Raw genomic sequence first — 17543 nt, 5'->3', positions numbered from 1 at the left:
CCCCATTGTCATTTATCAGAACATGAATTCTTTTGAATGAAGGAAAGTTTCTGTTTACTAAGAATGGTACCTAGGAGCTGTAGCATCTATCTAGTAAGAGGTCAAAGAAAAATAATCATAGCAGCATTGGCCTCTGTGAAGTGGGACAAAGGGCAGCTCAGCCTATGGGAGGTGCTTGTCAAATGTCTTTTTGCCTGGTGAGGGCAGGCTTGTGATGCTGGAACACTTGACACTGGCATCAGAAAGAGACCATAGCCTCAAGGTGAAGAAAAGGTCACAAAGCAGAGTGGGGACACACGATGAGCAGGGCAGAGGGAAGGAGAAACAAAGGAAGGGGACCCATAAGAAGCATTCACCTGGGGCTGGAGTGATAGCACAGTGGGCAGGGCGTTTGCCTTGCACGTGGACGACCTGCGTTCGATTCCCAGCATCCCATATGGTCCCCCAGGCACCACCAGGAGTAATCCCTGAGTGCAGAGCTAGGAGTAACCCCTGAGCATCGCTGGGTGTGGCCCAAAAGGCAAATAAAATAAGATGAAACATTTATAGCCCTGGGAGGAGGCCAAATGACTGGCACAAAGCTGGGCACAGAAATGACAGCAGCCTGAGAGCTTGTTTCTGTGTGTCCAAACATCTTTGTGTGCTTAAGAAGAAAGGGCTGTGGCATTTCCCAAATATCTAAGAAGACAAGAGCCCAAAGGTGAACTGGGAAATTGTCTCTTAACCTCGGGGCAGGAAACAGTCCCCGGACGTGTCTGCACAGGACTTTCAGGGAAATGAAGACAGAACATCATGTCGGATCATCAAGGGTGGCAAGAGAACCAGACATACATGAAACCCTAAAGGTAAAGGAAGTGGAGGATTTGAAGATGGGGTAATAGGTTCCAATACAATAGATGCTCACTGATGCTATAGTTTGAGAAGTCATTATAAAATAAAGTAATCTGAGGGCTGGAGAGATAGAATGGTGGGTAGTGCACTTGCTTTACACAGGGCTGACCCCGGTTCAATCCCTGGTATACCATATGATCCCCTATGTAAAATCTTATCACGCCGAAGGTTGTGTGTTCACGGCTCACTGGATGGCACTGTCTCACCACCTGTGTTCGGTGCTCTTGAGCCGCTGTGTGTGGCCTGGATCGGAATGGCTGTTGGCCAAGGGCAGACGAAAGAAGAAACGAGGGCCAGGCCGGTCTATATCAATAGTAGTTTATTCCAATCCTCTTCACTCCTGTCTTTCTCTGCCTCCTTCTCTCCTGGGCCCCAATCTTGCAACCTCTCTCCTTCTGGCTCTGACTCTGGATCTCTGGAGCCCGAGTTCTCTCGCTTCTGACTCCCCTCTCCGAGCTTAAGTCTTAGTTTACATAGCAGTCACATAAGGCGGTGACATAAAGGTGGGTTGAATACTGACGAATCAACAAAGATAGGTAAGATCACTCCTCCAGGATAACTCAAGGATAAAATCTCATCTGCAGAGATTACGTCAGATTACTAGGAGATCCACTAAAGGGTGGGATCTCAACAAGGGTGTGTTCTTCCCTCAGTTAGTAATCTACTTAAATAGTTGTAATAAATCTACTTCTAATATTTCTAGCAATGTCATTCTGTATGAGCACAGTAAGAGCTATAAATTTAGTTTGGTTCTTCCTGAGAACATCTCACTATACATTTCGCAGTCCTCAGGCCAGGTTAATCTTCCTAGCTCCAGCACGGTCCTAGTCTCGTCATTACTTACTTTTGGATCATGACAGCATTTGTCCATGATCATGCCCTCAACATATAGTTGAGTATCGTGGCTCTTTGGCCTGGCCCATTTCGATGCCAGGGTAGCTCACTGCTTGCCCTGGGTCCATTCAGTCCCTCGTCGGGACCCTGCTTTTGAGGTGCTAGGAACTAAGGGCAACTGAGTCAAGAAATCAGATACCCAGGAGTAAATATTATTTGGAGTCAATCAACTCCCAAAGTTACAAAGCATAATATTAACTGTCTTCCTGTGTCCACATAGAAAGGACATTGCTTACAAGTTCAGTGTCCTTAGATGGGTGTGACCTGACAAACCTAAGCTACCTGAGGAAGGACAAAAGAGTGTTATCCTACACCCCTAATCATCACCAGAAATAATTCCTGAGTGCAGAGCCAGGTTTAACCCCTGAGGACTGCCAGGTGTAATCCAAAATCAACAACTACAAAAAAGTGAAAGAACTTAGCTTCCTCTTAAATAGTTTACAAAAGTCTAGGATATGAATCTATTACACAATAAATCTTTATAATGGTGTGGGGGTTGAGTCAAATCCAGCAGTGCTCAGGGGGTTACTCTTGGCTCTGTGCTCAGGGTCACACCTGGTGGTGCTTGTAGGACCATATGTGGTGCCAGGAATTTAACCAGAGTTGGCCATGTGTAAGAGAAGTGCTTTAACCTCTATACTTTCTCTTCACTCCTGTAATAAACATCTTAAGAATCCCTTTTGTACTATCATTTGTTGACTCCTGTCATAACTGTCTTAAGAATCACTTTTGTCAGCATCACTGAAACCAGGTATTAATTTGTGCAAATCAATATTATTTGTGTTTTTAATCAAATGTAAAATTTTTAAAGGTCAGATCAGCAGTTACGGTGCATGATGGCATATATCTGATGTAGGTTCAATTCCCAATACCACATGGATCCCTGAGCATCACCAGGTATATCCCATTAAGACCTCTGAGGTGGCCTGGGTAACCCCAGGGTCCACATAGCATCACATCCTTGGATCTGAGCATTGAACAGTGAACTTGCTGGCTGAGAATTGCTATTGGGGGTTCCAAGATTCCTGAGAACCCCCAACCTCTATTAAAACCCCAATATTTTCAAGTTCTAAAATTGACTTTTTCAAAGACATAATAAACATTATTCATTGTATTTCTCTGCCCCTCTCGGAGAGCCCGGCAAGCTACAGACAGTATCTCACCATGTGGCAAAGCCTGACAAGCTACCTGTGATGTATTCAATATGCCAAAAACAGTAACAACAAGTCTCACAATTTGTTGTGAGATGTTACTGGTGCCACCTTGAGCAAATTGATGAACAACAGGAGGACAGTGCTACACTGCTACAGTACTACATTTAACATGTTTTTTCCCCCTCTTATCTGAAAATAACAGTTTCTGTGACTTCTTTCTACATAGTATTCCTAATGTCTTCTTTTAGAAAAGAAAGGGGGCTGGAACCATAAGTGTAGCCCATATGGGCCCCCCATACACTGCCAGGAGTGACCACTGAGAGTGGGTCAAGAGTATGTCTGAGTGTGACTTCCCTGAGTAAGTCTGGGTGTGACTTCCCCCCAAAAAAGTTTCTATCACCAGAAGTTCATATAAATACAGAAGAAAAAATATCTACTTCATACCTGTCCTTCAGCTCAGCTCATGTAGCCTCTTTCATCTCTCTTATCCACATTACAACTGCTCACCCTATTTCTCTATTTTTTCTATGTCTAATCAGTTATGTATCACTTAATTCCTCATATGGTCACTAGAATTTTTTCAATCAGGAAAATACAAAGTTTTTATCATTTAGAGGAAAGGATATAACTGTTGTAAATATGCATAATATAGTATATGTATAACAAAATTTGATACATGTCTACTATCATCCTTGTCACAAGTTAACATGACAGAGATGTCTGAATTATTGACTAATGAAATATGGTACTAATCCTAAAATAAAGTATGTGATGCTTTAAAAGATGATTAATAGTCCATCTTGTTTCGTGTCAATGTCTCCTTCTTCCACCCTCAGCTCCTTCTCAAATACCAGACCTTATTTAACAGGATTTTCTAACACATTAAGAAAATTGATTATCACAAAGTTGATCATAACTTTGTCCTTCCGGTCACATTCCCTTTTTTTGGTGGGGTTAGGGGAGGAATCACAGAACCCAGACAGGAAGTTCAGTTGGACAGAGGGCACTGTGCTTGTTTCTATAAAGCAACCAGATGGCAGTATCCCATCTCCATTCCTTATGCTTCCATGAACTTGCCTGTGTCAACTGAAGTTCACTTTCCACTTTGACTCTGTCTGCAGAAATTTCCATCTCCGGGGAACTGGCTATGGCTTCACACCGCTCTAACCAGGTCATAAAGGTTGACAGTTCCTTCTCTAACCTAAAGCAAGAAGAGACATGAGTCAAATTTATTCCACATAGGCATACTAGCACATGATACTGTTCCAAAGTTGGAGGGTTCAACACCAACCCCTTAAAATCATATACTGTAGGAGCTAGAGAGATATTACAGTAGGGAAGGCCTTGCCTTGTGTACAGCAAACTGCAGTTTAATTCTTGGTACCCTGTATGACCCACGGAGCCCCACCAGGAATAATCCCTGAGTGCAGATCCAGGAGTAAAAGCCCTGAGCACTGCCAGGTTATATCCCAAAATCCATAAGAAGAAAAATAATAGAAATAATTAGTAGAATACTGGTTGTTTTATTCTCCAGTGGGAAGGAACCAAAACCACTTTTCATTTTCATGAGTGGGTTACACATCTGTATATGTCTATGCACAAACATTCTCTCTCTCACACACACATAGGGTTAGTTATTCCCATACCAGACATGTGAGTTGACCCATTTAACAGCTGGGAAGGTTCTTCCCATCACTTATACAGCAGGTGTCCAGACAGCTCTGCTTCAAAGTAGCTATTGAGCCCCTGAGTACCACCACCCTGATGGAAGGTTGCTTACCTCTGCCAGTGGGCTAGCAGCTTCTCCAGGACCATCTGCCTGTCCTTAGCCTGACTCAGTATCCCCTGGTACCTCTGCTGCAGCTCAGCTGCCTCCTTTAGTGAGGACTCTCTGCTAGGGATCTTGCGGGCACTGGCAGAGACAGCAGCCACTGCACTGGCCAAGGACTCCAGAGACTGACAGATGTCCTGGACAGAAGAAGGTAACAGCGAGAGCATAGCATTAGAAACAAGACTTCCATTTTTCCTTTAAGATCTGTTATTGCCTCCCTCTCACACAAATTTCCCACTCATAAGAAACTGTGGTTATAACCAAGTATGTCTTTGTTCATGATTTTTTTTTGCCAGATTCATTGACTAGCGAAGAGAAATCAAAAGCAGAAATCAATGGCGAGCATGCAGCATCTGCCCCTAAATCAGAGTGTGCTGATGTATGCCAGGATCATTTCAAATTCCCTTAATGATCATTAACCTTCATTTTATGCCAAACGTGAATTATAGATGAATCCTTATTGCTAATAACCAAGCACTCTGGGTGAAATGCTGTACTCTTCTGAAGAAAGGGGACTTGCAAGGAGCAGGGGTTACACCCAGCCCGGGCAGCTTTCAAGAGCATCATGTGGCCCCATTGAGCATCACAGGGTATAGCCCTAAAGGTCCCCAAGCACTGCTTGATTAATTAATTCCAGTGGCCCTTGAAAAGTATCACATTCAGTACACTGACATCTCCCCTCAATCATATGATCATCTAATCTTTGATAAAGGTGCAAGTAATGTGAAGTGGAGTAAGGAAAGCCTCTTTAACAAATTGTGCTGGCATCACTGGACGGCTACATCCAAAAAAAAATGGGCTCAGAACTCTGCCTAACACTGTGTACAAAAGTAAGATCAAAATGGATTAAAGACCTCAACATCAGACCAGAAACCATAAGGTACATTGAAGACAAAGTTGGCAAAACCCTCCATGACATTGAAGCTAATGGTATCTTCAAAGATGCCACGCCACTGGCCGAGCAAGTGAAAACAGAGATAGATAAATGGGACTATCTTAAACTAAGAAGTTTCTGCACCTCCAAAGAAACAGTGACCAAAATACAAAGACAGTCTACAGAATGGGAAAGGATGTTCGCCGAATACACATCTGACAAGGGGTTGATATCCAGGATATACAAAATACTGGTTAAACTCCACAAGAAGAAAACATCCAACCCCATCCAAAAATGGGGCAATGAAATGAACAGAAACTTTCTCAAAGAAGAAATCCGAATGGCAAAAAAGCACATGAGAAAATGCTCTACATCATTAATCATCAGGGAGATGCAGATCAAAACCACAATGAGATACCATCTCACACCTCAGAGACTGGCCCACATTCAAAAGAACAAAAGCAACCGATGCTGGCGCGGATGTGGCGAGAAAGGGACACTCCTTCACTGTTGGTGGGAATGTCCACTGGTTCAGCCCTTCTGGAAAACAGTATGGACGATTCTCAAAAAATTAGAAATTGAGCTCCCATTTGACCCAGCAATACCACTCCTGGGAATATATCCCAGAGAGGCAAAAATGTATAGTCGAAGTGACATCTGCACTTGTTTGTTCATTGCAGCACTCTTTACAATAGCCAGAAACTGGAAGAAACCTGAATGCCCAAGAACAGATGACTGGTTAAAGAAACTTTGGTACATCTACACAATGGAGTACTATGTAGCTGTTAGAAAAGATGAAATCATGAAATTTACATACAAGTGGTACAACATGGAAAGTATCATGCTAAGCGAAATGAGTCAGAAAGAGAGGGATAGACATAGAAAGATTGCATTCATCTGGGGGATATAAAGTAACAAAATATGAGATTAATACCCAAGAATAGCTGAGATCAGCACCAGGAGGATTACTCCATAGCTTAGTGGCCAGTCGGGCACTCTAGAGGAAAGGGCAGCTCAGACAGAGAAGGGAACACCAAATAAAGGGTGTTTGGAGGACCCTCCCAGGAGGGGAGATGCATGTCGAAAGTGGACTATGGACTGAACATGTTTGCCACTCAATGCTTCTTTTGCAGACCACAACACCCAAAAGGAGAGAGAGAACACAGGGGATTGTCCTGCCACAGAGGCAGGGGGGGATGGGGGGATGGGAGTGGGGGGGATATTATCCATGGTGGTGGAAAATGGGCACTGGTGGAGGGATGGGTATCTGATCATTGTATAATCAAACCCAAGCACAAAAAATTGTAAATCTACAACTGTACCTCATGGTGTTTCACTAATAAAAAAAAATTAAAAAAAAAAAGAAAAGTATCACATTCAGATCCCTCAATTGAATGACCCAGTTGGCTGACATTCTCAGTTTGTGACTCCCAGCTTCCTGAGCATCCCGGGGGACCCCAGCCCTCCAAATTACCTAGAAAGAGTTAGAGAAGACAAAGCTGCTCTCAGGACCTGATCAAATAACAAGAAGTTTTCCCTAGCATGTGGGAGTGTCCACATATTGTACTGTGTTCATCACAGAAGTGCCCTCATTCCAGTTTCATAAAGATTGTGACTGGAAGCTCTCTCAATAGGCTCTCCATTTAATAGGCCAGAAAATCAAGATAGGCAAGAAAATATAATAGAACATAATAGATTGGGGGGTATTCAATTATTAGCTGTTGCCTACAAAAATAATTCCAACAAGTTTAATCATAATATTGTGGGACTAGTTGTAAGACTCACCATGATGACACAAAAGGCATTTTTAGTAACAAATATTCAGACGCTATTGTTTCTACCCTCTTTTTCTGATGTGTCTTGGAAGCTGTCTGCTTTCTCGCCTTCAGCCTCATCTCTATATTTATGTTTTATCAGCATGCGCATACTTGTAATAACAGTGACATATATTTTCATTAACCAACATGGTTAGTTTCAGTTTGTCTTCATACAGGAGGCTCCTCTTTGCTCCTTGCCCTAAAGGCATCTGTTTTGTTGGTTTATGACCATCTTACAGTGGTTTCCGCTTGAGAGACCAGAATGAAAAAACCTCTATGGGCAAAAGTCCAGTGAGGACATTCTCTGAACATCTGACTATGATATGTGAAAGTGAAGGTGTGAGATCTGTAGATCTGTTATGCACTTAAAAATTTTAATCTGCATATTAATTTGTATCTACTGTCATAGATACATAGAGACAGTAGGCAACAAATCATAGAGGGAAATGTGTGTGTATATATATATATATATATATATATATATATATATATATAGCTAGAGCGATAGCACAGCAGTACGGCGTTTGCCTTGCACGCAGCCAACATGGCCGGCCCGAGTTCGATTCCTCTGCCCCTCTCGGAGAGCCCGGCAAGCTACCGAGAGTATCTCGCCCGCACGGCAGAGCCTGGCAAGCTCCCCGTGATGTATTCGATATGCCAGACACAGTAACAACAAAGTCTCCAATGGAGACGTTACTGGGCCCGCTCGAGCAAATCGATGATCAATGGGAGGGCCTTTACTTACTTAATATATATATATATATATATATATATATATATATATGCCTTTCTGAGAGTCAGGCAAGCTACCCAGAGTATCCCACCCACACGGCGAGCCTGGCAAGCTACCCATGGTGTATTCAATATGCCCAAAACAGTAACAATAATGGGTCTCATTCCCCTGACCCTGACAGAGTCTCCAATATGGCATCATTGGGAAAGACAAGTAAGGAGAGGCTGCTAAAATCTCAGGGCTGAGATGAATGGAGATATTACTGGCACCCGCTCCAGTAAATTGATGAACAAAGGGATGACAGTGATACAGTGATTGATTTGTATCATGCTGGCAAAAGGTACCAGATTTATCATAGCTACGACACAAAAATTTTATGAACTCTAATAAGAAATATATTTTAAGTAACTATTAATTTATTTTACCTTTTAAGAAAAACTTATTTATATCCTTATTTCTAATATTATAGGAAGCGAGTATGTCTGATTGTCTGATCTGTAGAAGTCCCCAAGTCACAAAAACATCTTTTCCATGTTCATAAAAGTGTTTACTATATTTTCTTGTCAAGATAAGAATTACCAGATTTCTGAGTTGACAAGCATAAGTGTAGAAGCAAGCACATACCATATGCTCTTGAAGAACTTTGTATGTTTCTGTAGCTGAAGAACATATTTTAATTGGATCAGCAAGTTTCTCTTCAAATTCAGACACAGACTGTAGGATCTAAAACATTGATGAAATATTTTTTAAAAATGGTAGAAAAAATATACAAAGGTAGAAATGTTATTGCGGAGATAGCATACCTTCTTTTAGGAAGGTTAAATCTCATTTGGGAGAGGATAAGTATGTAGATAAGCATATGTAGATATTTATGTTTGAAAATCTAAGAGCAGTGATTACCATTATTTCAAAGGAATATAATTAAACCTTAATGCTTATCAGAAAATAACATAATTGTATGTTTGCATTCCATCCAAGCAGGTAACATATAAATAATTTCATCCTCTTGGACAGCTTGGTAACAATCATTGGCAAATTCTATCTTTTTCTTATTATACCGTTATTAGACGATTTCACTCATCTAATACTACATGTGGAAACTGATACTGCTTTAGCATGTGGGGGCTAATTCTTACCTGGTGAAGATTCTCTTCAAACTTCTGCTGTTGGGATAAATGTCCCAGCATTGTTCCTTCCAGACACTTGGCGTGTTCTCTGAGCTCTTCCCAGTACCTTCTTATTTGGGTCAACTTGGCTTTGATTCGAGCAGATTCTCCAGTTGTAATAAACTGGGCAAAAGACTGAGCTTCTTCTTCGAGTCCTGTCATGCTGCAGCTCTTACTTTCTATTTCCTCAATAATGACCTAGTATTTAAAACAAGAAGAATGACAACACAGGCTGAGTGAGGAAGATCCTTCTGAAATGACAGAATCATCTACGGATAGAGAAAATCAAGGACTTCCCTCATTGACATAACATACTTGGATGGTAAGAGAGAAGCTATGAGGAATTACTGGATGTTCCTGACTCACTCTGGGGAGGACAGAGAGGCCCATATGTTGAAAAACAGATAAGCTCGTGAAAGCTGTGCTCCCTGAAAAAAGAGGCACAGAAGTAGCCAGCCCTGTGATGGATAATAAGCAGGGAGATGTACCTGGAATCTTGCAGCGATTTGAAAGCACAGAGTTCCACTTTCCCTATGAATTAACTGCTCCATAGAGGAAGCAGTGAGTTCTCATAACTCCTAGGAATGCCCATATAGACATTCATTTAATTTTTCTAAAGTGGAGTTGAGAATTCACATTTCCTAGACGAGATTTTCTGATTCTCCTGCCCAAACCCACTCTTTTTAAATGCGTCATCTACTCTTCATGCCGTGATTTCCAAATACAGATGAGATTGGGGTAAACCTGGTCTCGCATCCTCAGGCACTCAGTCTTAATAGATCTAAGACTTTGATTTTCTAATGGTTTTGTAGGGGAAAATCTTGGCTGTCCCCTGCTTCTTTCTGAACCTCTTGCTTTATTCAGGAATTGGGCACACAGCAGCAAAGACGCAGCTTGCTATCGTCTCATAGGGGGGCATTTTATGGAATAGTCAAAGCAGAAAAAGTATTGAAAGCTACTAGGACTGTGGGCAGGCAGGAGGTGTGGGTGAGTGGAGAGCGGTAGGTTTTGGCCTAAACATAGAAGCTTATTTATGTTTTAGAGAAAAAATAATTTCCCTGAGTAAAAGAGCCAAGTCATTCTATGAAAATACAGGATGATATTCAGACAAGTCTCAATTTCATCGAAATTACTGGGGATGTGTAACTTCTTTCTAGGTGAGACAATATAATCAAAAGTAATTTCTGTCTAGATAGATAATAAGAAATAACTATGTCAGTTAGCTCTAAGTATCGCTTTTTATTTTAATATCCCACATGCCTCACTGTAATGGCATATCGGATAGGTATTTTTGGTTTTGTATTAATAAATTCGCACAGCAGAGCCTGGCAAGCTCCCCGTGACGTATTCGATATGCCAGACACAGTAACAACAAAGTCTCCAATGAAGACGTTACTGGGCCCGCTCGAGCAAATCGATGATCAACGGGAGGGACTTTTTATTTTGGAAAACAGTTTTTAGGAAAATTATTCCCAAGTCCAACAAATACATATTGAATGTATCCTCTGTACAAATAATTAATACAGGTACTTTAGTGCATCAGTGAAACAGTCTTTGTTCAAGAACAAAGTTCTTAGATTTTAGAGTTATACACATTAGCAACAAATCCATAAACATAAACTATATAAGCAAATCTGCTGTTGGACTCTGACAAAACTTCAATCCAAGAAGACTGAAAGACAGTTTCAGTATGTGTTCGTATCATTTACAAACTATTGGTTAGGAATAAGAATTAAATTTTAAAGTATTTAAAGCATAAAATGGGATTAGAGTATTTATGAAGTATTATTATTTTCATAATAATACAAATGTTTTATCAATTGTAATCTTGACTTTTACATGAAAATACTGTATCAAGTGTTATGTTTTAATATTTCCTATAATTTTGAGTTTTAAAATTCAATATATTGAATGTATCCTCTGTACAAATAATTAATACAGGTACTTTAGTGCATCAGTGAATGGAATGCCCATATAGACATTCATTCAATTTTTTGAATTCTGATGAGATTTTCAGAATTCGATATGAATTCTAGACGAGATTTTATATTGAATTCTGCAGGATAGTGCATTACATTATCTTTTCTTGTGCCTAATACATAGATTTTTCATGATTTCAAAATTATTTAAGAGATTTTTATATCAGGGTCAGTGAGATAGTATAGCACTTGCCTTGCATGCAGCCAACTCAGGTTCAATCCCTGGCACCACATATAATCTTGAGAGCCCTGCCCAGAGTGATCCCTAAGTGCTAGGGATCCTAAATTCTAACTCCAGCCCTAGGAGTAAGCCCTGATAATAAATGGATGTGATCCAAAACCAAAACCCCCAAAAAATGTTTTTAGAGAGCTTTCAAAATATCACATTGAATCCGCAATGGAATGCTTGTATATTTTAAAACAAAATATATGCCCATTTTATTTCTTAGAAGTAGCAAGGCAAATATATTTGATCATTAGTGTATCTCAGAAATTCTGGAAATAAAATACTTAAGTATTATCAAGTGAATTCTGCAAATAATAAGCTACATATTCTTGATAAACGATATAGAAAGTTTGAAAGTGTGTGCCAAAATTTTTTGAAAGAGATTATTTTAGACAAAAATCATTTAAATGTATTATTTCTTCTTAGCACATTTCTCAGTGAAAATGATGGAGATGACTTTTAAAATTTTAAGGCTACAAATAGTTAATGAATATTTCCTAGTGGTTTGGCATCCTGTACCCCTGGATTGCACAAGAGGTGTAATAAGCATAGATGATCTGCACAGCATGTAACCTCAGTGCTGCGACACTGCCTCCTCCTACGTGCACATGATAATTACTTGTTCTGAGTCATAACGTGCAATGTTCTCTCACCTTCTTATTTATTTTTGCTGTATTTAATCAAATGAAACGGCAGAGGGTTTATCCCATTCTCCTCCCAGCCCCCCTTTGAGTTGAGATAGAAAAGAAGTGACCGCATTTTAAAAACATATTGTATGAAAGAGATAAACAAAAATGACCACCCCGAGTTCATTTTTTCTTAGCTATTTGAATGAAGTAGAGAATGACAGTTTATGGTCATTTTAGAGCTTGAAGGAGCTAAAGGACCGCGACATCGCATCCCATGCCACCATGGTCATGGAAAGGGAAAGTGCTTTTCCACTTGGAGAAAGCAATTTCTCAAAGTCCTCCTTGTGGTCATGGATGGGAAGTATCATGACTACTTGCTCGAGACTTTTGCAATCATTCTTATCAAGGAGTTGTAAATGATGAAATCAACAGAGCACTCCGATGTGGGGAGGTAATTCAAAATCAAGGGAAGGAAAAATGTAAGCACAAAATCAGTTTAATGACATCGCAAACAACATGATCTTGAATTCATAAGTCAGACAATATTGATACAAAATTCCATCTAGAGAATGTAGTCCAGTATCAATCAAGACCTCTTAGCTCAGCATTTCATGTCAATTTAATTTTAATAGCTTTACATAGGAAGATTTATCCTGGGGCCAAATAGTATGTGATAAAATGTAAGAAAGATGTTCTTAAAAGCTAGACACAGATTAGAAGTGTGATGTGTGAGCAGGTCACCTTAATTTGGTTGATCTGCATGTCCATAGCAGATGATGAAGTTTCCAAGGCATTGAGTTCTTTTTCTTTCTCAGTTATCCAGGTAGACAAGGTCTCAAAATTATTGCCAAAATGATCCCACTTGTTTTTCACCATTTCCATGGTTTTAATACTAAAATTAACCAAATTAAGTAAATAAAATGCAATATTTGAATACAGAACAATAATATATTTTTCTTTAAGAGACCCGGTGAAAAGATAATGAAGACACTTGCAACCATTTCGAAGTTGAAACTATATGAATTAGAAGAAACACATGTTCGAGCTGATCAGCTTTTCAGGCCTCAAGTTTTCCTATCTCCTCTGAAAACAAACATTTAACAAGATAGCACTGAGACTATCATGAATGGAACTGCGCTTCCAACAGAAATATCGCTAGATCCAAAGGAATTTAAATCCAGGTGAGATCTATTTACATCCTGTACATGATTAGTAGTCACCAAGACTTTTTTTTTTCCAGTAAACTATCCATATACACTTCGGGGCTCACAATTTTTACTCACCCTCGTTTCGCACACATTTCTCTTTATTTAGGAAGAGAGGCACTACAGTGATGCTTTATACTCAGATCATGATAATATACATCATAGTGAGTCAGGCAAACGTTGACCTGAACCCCAGGCTTTTTTTGTATAATCTGTTCATTGACCCTGGACTGCAACGTTATAACCAGAGTAACGAACTAATCCTAGAAGTCTCTCTTGTTCTCTTATCCTTAGTTCAAAAAGACTTTCAAAAATTCTTTCATTGGAATACCCTAAATGCTTCTGGAGAACTCGCGCTTTATTTATATAAATCTAGTGAACGAGAATTCTAGATTTCCAGCTTGTATTAGCTATGTGTATATACAACCTTGTGATTATGGCTTTCAGTTTAGAAAAAGACAAAGAAAATAACAGTTTATCGTTTAATTGGTAAGTTCTTGGCTTAAAAAATGAAGTAAATGAATGTCTCTGTTTACCAAAAGGCACTTTGAAACATCAAGAAAAGTACAATGGCATCACTGATTGTCATATTCAATAATATTGCAGTCTCATAGATACCCTGTATGTGCCTAATGATTCCGTTATTACAGGCAATGTAAGTTGTGTTATATTACAAGCATTTAAATAAAATAAGATGCAAATGGATTATCCTAATAAAAGTTGATTCCTTTCTAACAAATTGTTTTACTACTTCCATTACTTGATGGATCATTTTAATATAAAAATTTTTAAGCCTCAAGTCATAATTTGCTTTAACTTATTTAACAAATTCCAAAGTTTAGGCATGGATACAATATTAATTTCAGAGGATATTAGTATTAAAAACAAATTATACATTTTAAAATCCTTTAGAAACCATATGCTATATCTTAAGAAAAAATGTGCATTAGTTATTTACCACTAAAACCCCATTCAAATAGAAATATTCACCCATATTATTTTGAAGAACATTGGCTATATTCTCATATACTTATCCCATCCAAAATTTTGGGTTTGTATTTTGCACATATGGGATACCACACGCCAAACTGTTCTTTCAGATAAATAAATGCCAAACGTTTGAAAATAAAATAAATTTTTGAAGTTAATTTCTGGAAATAGCATCAATTAGTGACAATTTGAATATTGAGGCACTGTAAATAATCTGTGACCTTTTGTAATTAAAGACACTTAGTCTATGCCATATGTATTTAAGACTCTGATCTATATGACCAAAATATCTCCCCTTCTCTCTGATGACAGCAGAAGAAAATACTAAAAATATATATATATATATTTGAAACATTGATTTTTTGTTCAGTTTTTGGGGCCACACCTGGAAATTCTCAGAGATTATTCCTGACTCAGTGCTTAGGGATCACTCCTGGTAGGGCTCAGAGTGACCGTATGGGATGCCAGGGATCAAACCAGGGTGGGCTGCGTACAAGGCAAGTGCCCTACCTGCTGGCTGTACTATAACTCTAGCCCAAACATTGATTCCTTTTGAGATCCCCAATATACAAAGGCCACAGAATTGAAAAGATATGGCTTTCTCACAAACAGATCAGTTTAAGATGCTAGGCCCATATCCTGTATCTGCTCTGTGATAGATGTTGATTTCTATAGTGATGAAACATTTTTTTTTTGAACTGTGATTTGCTTCCTCAAAACATGCTGAAATACACAGACACTTTGAGATTTGCAAAGAGTGTTTTGAATACAATATACAGAACTGTTTGAAACTTTATATCAGAGAAGAAAGTTTAGGACTTGTCAAGCACATACTCTTCTTCAAGTGTGTCTTCTAACTTTTTGACTTGCTCTTTGATTGACTTTGCTTGTTGCTGAAGCAACTGCTTATTCTTGGGCCCCAGCGGTATCTCAGCAGCTTCCTTCACAAGATTCTCGGCCTGGATGGCAATTCCTTCTGTTCTTTTAGAAAACTCCTATGAAAAGATATAATTGTTAGATGGGACTCTTACATTATTATAGTCTACCTTCAAATAATTTGCATAGACTCTGGAACTGCATCTCAACAATGGTTGCTTGGGATAGCTGTAGACTGAAACATGTATGAATCAAATGTAGGCATCTAATACTCTTCGTGATAAATTGAACTTTATTGATTTTTCAGGGATGGAGTCAAACAGTGCTCAGGAGGCTAGTACTTTCTCCAAGCAATTCTTGGTCAAACAAAGGGGAACTTCGATGCCAGGGCTAGAGGATTCGTGCTCAGCCCCTGGTGTGCTAACCTAGTAGGGTTCCAAGGAACCAGATGGCCCTAGGGAGGTGAGCAGCATGTAAAGCATATACCTTAATCCCTGTACTTGAGCATCAACATGAATTGATTTTTATCATAGTTAAAATAAACATTGTACCAAATTATTTTCATTTGATATATGCAACATTATATCAACCCTCCTAGTTATTCAAAAATTCTCCTAACAGCATATTTCCATTGTGTTCTGCAGTTGGTTGATTGTTTTAGAATTTTGAGCCACATTTTAACAATTAATTTAGGTGCACATAAGTTAATTGAGAGTTTGGCCAATGACCAACATAAATTGAGTTTTCAACCATGGAGAGAATAGATTCCTAAGCTAACAAATAGAAGCATTTTTATTTAACTGATAAGTGTTTAAGTCAATAGAGCATCACTGATCTTTCCTATGGATATTTTGTGAATTGGGAAAATGCTGTGTACTCCGATTCTGTTAAACCTTATTTATAAATGTACACTATATGATGGAAAATGATTGACTGGTCAAATTAGGACTAGATGCCTGGACTTTGACTTTGGCAAATAACTTTTCAGAATTTTCTATTGACTGTGGATAGTAGTTCTTGCTTGTGAGGCGACTGCTCATATTTCAGTAGCAATTTCATTTTTAAGTGCTGAGCACTCTGGCAGGTACTCATTTTCATTTTTAAAATGGTTTTCACAAAATCGAGAATAAAATGCTTGTAAAGTTCATAAGATTTTTTTTTGCAATTTTCATTTAAAAATAATTTAGGACTGGAGATATAGCATAAGGATTAGACACTTAATGTGCAACCTTCGTTCACTCCCCAGCACTAAATATAGTGTTGCCATAAATGATCCTTGAGCATAGAGTCAGGAGGAAGTCCTGAGCATCACTGGGTATATGACCCCCAAATAAACAAAAACCTAATATGATTAAAGCATTAATAAATTTCATCTGCTATCTCTGTTTTGTTAGATAAGTGTATTGAATATTGAAAAATAAAAGGCAAAGAGAGATAACAGTTTTTAAGAACTTAGTATTTCACTTCTCATGTAAGAGAATCCCAGAGGAAATTTAAATTTTGATCTTAGCATCCCTTACCTAAATAGATAATATAGAAATATCTAAAGAAGTCTTAAAGCTTAAACTTCTCGTAGCCAATACTCCTCCAGAGCGTTACCCAGAAACATCATATAAGCCACATAAGACAGAATTAATGTATATTACAAGTGTGTCTCCATTAGAATGTTATTGTCCTCAACTTGAAATATCAGCATTATTTTAGAGATGCACTTTGCAACCTTTTGTAATAAAAATAAGCACATTTTCCTTTTGATACAGAGAATTATGCCAAAATGTGATGTTTACTGATGTCAAAGCATTGTATTCCATGGTTAAAATTTCTATCTATGCTCTATGTGAACTTATAGCCACTGTAAATACAACAACTAAATCACAAAAGACATCTTTCAGAGTTCCTATAGGTAAAATAATAAAAATAAAATGAGGTGGACCCTTCAGCACTGTGTTCCCAGAGTTCAGGGGGAAAACGTGGGATAAATAGAGTGACATTTGAAAATGCTTATACATGTTCATTCTAAGAACATTTTATGGGACCTACATATGGGAAAGAACATGCAGAGGAACAACCAAAAAACCCAGAATGGTGTTTCTCATAACTAAAATGAAACACAAATGGAATGATATTTTAAGGTTTTATTCCTAACTCATAGGAAGTCTTGCGAGGGCCACCCAGCAGGACACCGGAAAAGATGGAGTTTGACATCAGTTCGGAGTTGAAACCAGATTCTATCCTTCACTAGCCATGTGATACTGAGTCATATCACTCTGAATATTTT

At 38.7% G+C, this 17543-nt stretch overlaps 1 protein-coding gene across 5 annotated transcripts in view; it reads right to left on the bottom strand.

Moving 5' to 3' along the window:
- Positions 1-17543, bottom strand: part of SYNE1 (spectrin repeat containing nuclear envelope protein 1) — a 566819-nt gene that overhangs the window by 341065 nt on the left and 208211 nt on the right. For all 5 annotated transcript variants that reach the window (XM_056125930.1, XM_056125931.1, XM_056125932.1 and 2 more), the window contains 6 exons: positions 15224-15384; positions 12936-13086; positions 9331-9558; positions 8819-8917; positions 4720-4907; positions 4017-4140 (listed from right to left, as the gene is read on the bottom strand). In XM_056125930.1, the coding sequence (XP_055981905.1) occupies positions 4017-4140; positions 4720-4907; positions 8819-8917; positions 9331-9558; positions 12936-13086; positions 15224-15384 (951 nt within the window). The remainder of the gene's footprint in view (positions 1-4016; positions 4141-4719; positions 4908-8818; positions 8918-9330; positions 9559-12935; positions 13087-15223; positions 15385-17543) is intronic.

The sequence above is a fragment of the Sorex fumeus genome, unplaced genomic scaffold, assembly GCF_029834395.1.
Source record: "Sorex fumeus unplaced genomic scaffold, SorFum_2.1 ptg000061l, whole genome shotgun sequence".
NCBI lineage: Eukaryota > Metazoa > Chordata > Mammalia > Eulipotyphla > Soricidae > Sorex > Sorex fumeus.
This window is presented reverse-complemented; position numbering and strand designations above follow the sequence as displayed.